We start from the raw sequence: 5,408 nt of genomic DNA, 5'->3' as shown, positions 1-5,408 counted from the left end.
GCAGATGGTTTTAGAAAAAGAATCTAAACAAATGGATTAGAAGAATATAAGAAAGGCAAGGGGGAAAAATCGCCACCTTTGCTAATATAGTAATATAATTATGCACCAAAAGAAAGGGGGAGAAAAAAAAAACTCCTAGATTTTAATATGGAGAGCTTATAAGAAGGTACTCTGCTTCACTCTTGTTCCACACCAACGTTTGCTAGAAGCTTTCATTCTCTTCGTATATAATTATCATTAGTCTTGCCTTAGTGATCATTAACGCCTGGCTTATTAGCCAACCATTATGCCATCATAGCAATTTTTCTCATATAATCTCTTCCTCTTTGGGAGATTAGTGCTGTAATTTGGTAGCCCTTCTTTTCACTATATAGCACGTCTGTCCATCTAGCCTCTCATTCTCCGAGAGATTAGTGCTCTAATTCGTCATTATATAGCTCTACCTTGCATCTAATCTCTCTGTAATTTGTCATTATAGAGCTCTTCTTTCCATCTAATCTCTCTGCACTCCTTAGTCAAAAATTGAATTGCTATCTGTTACTAGCTAGTAATTGCAATACATAGAGTAGCACTAGCCAATTACTCAGTTAAGGTTGGTTTCTTCAACATGCAACTAGACCCCAAGCTTGTTTTAGGAATACTAGGTAAATTACAAATACCCATTATTAACATACCTGCAACTAATTAATGGGTCTTTCATTTATTGCCTGTATTTATTAGTTAAAGGCTCTTTTTTGACCCAAAGTTTAAATGTTTTTATTGGATTTGTAAAAAAATCTATGCAGGGAATGCCACGGCCATGGCCTTGTTCCTATCACCAACGTAAGTGCCTTAAGAAAACAAATTTATTTATCGAAATAGTGCATTTATTCAAGGTTAAACATCGTTTATAATGCAAATGTTTTCATGCTCTTCTGATTACTTCTTCAATTGCAGCATTGAGCATTAATGTTTAATGCTCCTAATATGCTTACTTACCGAGTGTGGCATGTCAAAAAAGATTAGAACTTTTATAGCAATGTTTTCAAGGTGCTAATTGTGTAGTTTTATCGTGTGATGATTTGGCGAATCTTCGTGTCTTTTGCTTATTTGGGTAACCTACTCAGTTTATGGTTTTGGCCAAACTTTGATGCTAATTCGGGAAGTAGCTTAATAATGTTCGAGGTGAATTAGTTATAATAATGTAATTAATGCGAGGAAGCTGATGTTAGGCTAGGTTAGAATGATGCGCTATAATTATATTTATGGTGATGGTGGTGGTCACTGGTGGGGGGGGGAGAGTGAGAGAGGGGGAGGAGAGAGAGAGACTGTAGTATTATGGGCATTTATGAATGATGATGATGAGAGAATGTAGTAGATGATGATGAGGATAGCTCAATTGTGTGTGTGTGTGTGTGTGTGTGTGAGAGAGAGAGAGAGAGAGAGAGGGAGGAGAGAGAGTATGTAGTTATAATTATGATTATGGGCATTTATGAATGATGATGATGAGGGTAGCTCAGTTGTGTGTGTGTGTGTGTGAGAGTGAGAGAGAGAGAGAGGGGGGGGGGGGAGACAGAGTCTCTAGTTATAATTATGATTATGGGCATTTATAAATGATGATGCAGAGGGTAGATCAATTGTGCGTGTGTGTGGGCATTTATGAATGATGATGATGAGGGTAGCTTAGTTGTGTGTGTGTGTGTGTGTGTGTGTGTGTGTGTGAGAGAGAGAGAGAGAGAGAGAGAGTATGTAGTTATAATTGTGATTATGGGCATTTATGAATGATGATGATGATGAGGGTAGCTCAATTGTGTGTGTGTGTGTGTGTGTGTGTGTGTGTGTGTGTGTGTGAAAGAGAGAGAGAGAGAGAGAGAGAGAGAGAGAGAGAGAGTATGTAGTTATAATTATGATTATGGGCATTTATGAATGATGATGATGATGAGGGTAGCTCAATTGTGTGTGTGTGTGTGTGTGTGTGTGTGTGAGAGAGAGAGAGAGAGAGAGAGAGAGTCTGTAGTTAGCTCAATTGTGTGTGTTCGTGCGTGTGTGCATGTACGTGTGTGTGTGTGTGTGTGTGTGTGTGTGTGAGAGAGAGAGAGAGAGAGAGAGAGAGAGAGAGTATGTAGTTATAATTATGATTATGGGCATTTATGAATGATGCTGATGACGAGGGTAGCTCAATTGTGTGTGTGTGTGTGTGTGTGTGTGTGTGTGTGTGTGTGTGTTAGAGAGAGAGAGAGAGAGAGTATGTAGTTATAATTATGATTATGGGCATTTATGAATGATGCTGATGACGAGGGTAGCTTAATTGTGTGTGTGTGTGTGTGTGTGTTAGAGAGAGAGAGAGAGAGAGAGAGAGAGAGAGAGTATGTAGTTATAATTATGATTATGGGCCTTTATGAATGATGATGATGATGAGGGTAGCTCAATTGGGTGGGTGTGGGTGTGTGTGTGTGTGTGTGAGAGAGAGAGAGAGAGAGAGTATGTAGTTATAATTATGTTTATGGGCATTTAAGAATGATGATGAGGGTAGCTCAATTGTGTGTGTGTGTGTGTGTGTGTGTGAGAGAGAGAGAGAGAGAGAGAGAGAGGTATTAACGTCGGTAGAATGCAACACGAGAGAGAGAGAGAGAGAGAGAGAGAGAGAGAGAGAGTAGTTATAATTATGATCATGGGCATTTATGAATGATGACGATGAGGGTAGCTCAATTTTGTGTGTGTGTGTGTGTGTGTGTGTGTGTGTGTGTGTGTGTGACGATAATTATATATGCTTATGTTTAAGATGGGTGTTTAGGGACGTTAAATGATTATGGTAACTCAATTTGTGTTAATGCATGGTTAGCATTATGGCTAAAATGATATAAAACGATGTGTGCAGGCCAACTTTTGTTAAAATATTCAAGGTGAAGTCTACACAGGAGTACTCGGGGTTGCCTTATGTGTGCACTCTATTCAATTGTATGTTGTGGGTGTTGTATGGCATGCCATTTGTGAAGCCCCACAGCATGCTCATCATCACCATCAACGTCTTTGGAGTAGCCATGGAGCTCTTGTTCATCTCCCTCTACTTGGCTTTTGCCACCAAGCAAAGCAAGGTAACACACACACACACACACACACACACACACACACACACACACCATGTCTTAATCCCACCTCACAACATGTTGATCCTTTTATTATTATCCCTCTAATTTGTCCATACCACTACCCCTCTAATCACTTCTTAATTATACGTTTAACCACATCTCACTCCTGCCATCTCTTTCTCCATCATGCTCACCACCACTAATATCCATCTCTATACCCCTCTAACCACTTCTTAATTATATGTTTAACCACATCTCAATCCTGCCATCCATTTATAATCTCTATACCACATCTCTATACCCCTCTAATCACTTCTTAATTCTATGTTTAACCACATCTCAATCCAGCCATCCATTTATAATCTCTGTCTCCAACATGCGCACCACTAATATCCATCTCTAACATAATTAATCACCATACTAATGATCACGTCTAATCAATCTCTATTGTATGTTCTCAGCACACTAATCGCACTTTACAATGTTTACAATGTTAGTCACCGTGGTAACAAACCTAGCCCAATTATTATCGCCGTAATCCAGATTTTCTGTAATGACCATGATCACATAAGTCCGCTGTTGTTAAATTACTGTACAATTAGCATCATCTTAATCCGACTAGCTATCGCCTTAATCCAGATTCAAATGACGAGACATCTCGTTTGCGTGGCAACACTCTACGCGGCGATTATCATCATCACTTTACTAGCTCTGCATTCACTGCCTTCGCGTCAACTGGTGGTGGGCAGCCTGTGCGTGGTGATGGCTGTTGCAATGTATGCAGCTCCACTAACAGTCATGGTAAGAGTAATTATTGATGCAAATTATGTGATTAACACTAAGATGAAGGAACGCAATTGTAGAAAAAAGGGGATCATTGGATGAAAACAAAGATCAATTCTGATTATTTTTTTTGGATGGGTATAATTGGGTGATTAGGGGCTTGTCATTCGCACAAAGAGCGTGGAATACATGCCTTTCACGTTGTCTCTCTGCAATTTTATCAACAGTGCAGTATGGTCGGCATACTCCCTTGTGACCAGAGACATTTTCGTGGGAGTAAGTTTCCAAAGCACCCCAACCAATGACTTGCTTTATGTTTTATTTAAACTCCCCCGTCTCAGAAATAAGCCCTTTTTCAAACCAGTGAAAAAAAAAAGGACAGTTTTTATTAAAACAAATGCATAGACAACAGGTTTCTCTCTATTTGAGCCATGAAAATTACACTGAAGGATAGTTTTTTCTAACACTTGACTCGGCAAGCTAAATAAAAAATCAACAAATATATAATATGAATTTTATAATTCTTATCACAATGTGTGTATTAGTAACATTTCGAGATTTAAAGTTTGCACTAATCAAATTTTTCCATAGGAACAATCATAAACAATAATATAATGCCATGTGTGTGTTGTGTGTGTGTGTGTGTGAATACATACATTGTTTTTCTAATGAGACGTTGGTTTCACTTTTTTTTTAAGTGTGTGTGTTTGTGTGTAATTTCTTTTGCAGATACCCAATGGCATTGGTTGCATATCTGGAATTGTGCAACTTGTTCTCTATGCTTTATATTGCAAGAACACAACGTCTCCATCAAAGGTAGACAATGATGAAGAGAAGATGGAAGGAGGCAAGGGAAACCTTTATGTGTCCATGCAAAAGAGCTCGGACAAAAAAGCAGCCAAGAAAACCCTATCTCAAGAAAACCTATCCACTATCCCTCTTAAGCCTCAAAACCACCAAGCTTCAAGGCCTCTATCACACTCTGATGTTCTTGCTGCTCAAGTTTAATCTTTCACGTACTCCTAACATAGCAACACAGGTATCTATTCTATGCATAAATATATATAACTTCATATATACATAAACGTATATACATAATCATATATATAATCTATCACCATACTTATAGACACATTTCCTTATCAAAATTTGAGAGAGACACTTCTAGTTGACCTCCATTTTGGCTTATCGCTTATCACAATGCTTTTCCATTTTCCTACAGAGCTGTGTAAATTCACTTGAGTTTTTTGGCTACATAAATATATTGTATATGCTTTTATACTTGTCAATATTTTCAAAAGATTTCAGAGTTTGGAACTCTCTCTCTCTCTCTCTCTCTCTCTCCCCCTCTCTCTCTCTCTCTCACACACACACACACACACAAAAACACATGCATGGGTTGTTTTGTTTTAAGTTTCATTTTAAAAACATGGTTTTTAATCTAGTAGGTGATTGTTAAAGGAATCTAGTGAACGATTTGTAGCTAATCATTTAGGTAAAGAATTGAGCCAAAAAGGGTTCAACAACTATAATAAAATCTTTTATCATGCTTAATAA

General features: G+C 38.1%; 1 protein-coding gene across 1 annotated transcript; it reads left to right on the top strand.

Moving 5' to 3' along the window:
* The first annotated feature begins 566 nt into the window (after window positions 1–566).
* LOC147641874 (bidirectional sugar transporter SWEET5-like) lies at window positions 567–5,142 on the top strand. The gene is made up of 6 exons (XM_086820015.1): window positions 567–644; window positions 786–822; window positions 2,858–3,074; window positions 3,708–3,869; window positions 4,008–4,127; window positions 4,581–5,142. Exons 1-6 carry the CDS (start codon window positions 608–610, stop codon window positions 4,857–4,859), a joined length of 852 nt encoding a protein of 283 aa, XP_086676141.1. The 5' UTR covers window positions 567–607; the 3' UTR covers window positions 4,860–5,142.
* The last annotated feature ends 266 nt before the right edge of the window (window positions 5,143–5,408 follow it).

The sequence above is a fragment of the Cibotium barometz genome, chromosome 1 (genome assembly GCF_041138505.1).
Source record: "Cibotium barometz isolate CiBa-2024 chromosome 1, ASM4113850v1, whole genome shotgun sequence".
In the NCBI taxonomy this organism is placed as follows: Eukaryota; Viridiplantae; Streptophyta; class Polypodiopsida; order Cyatheales; family Cibotiaceae; genus Cibotium; species Cibotium barometz.
The sequence above is the reverse complement of the archived record's forward strand: the minus strand, read 5'-3'. Positions and strand labels throughout refer to the sequence as shown.

What these genes read in the sequence shown, in the direction of transcription:
- LOC147641874 (XM_086820015.1), top strand. Translation starts at nt 608, where the DNA reads ATGCAACTAGACCCCAAGCTTGTTTTAGGAATACTAG. An exon ending in GCCTTGTTCCTATCACCAAC is followed by an intron (nt 823 to 2,857) that starts GTAAGTGCCTTA and finishes CGATGTGTGCAG; the next exon opens with GCCAACTTTTGTTAAAATAT. An exon ending in TTGCCACCAAGCAAAGCAAG is followed by an intron (nt 3,075 to 3,707) that starts GTAACACACACA and finishes GCCTTAATCCAG; the next exon opens with ATTCAAATGACGAGACATCT.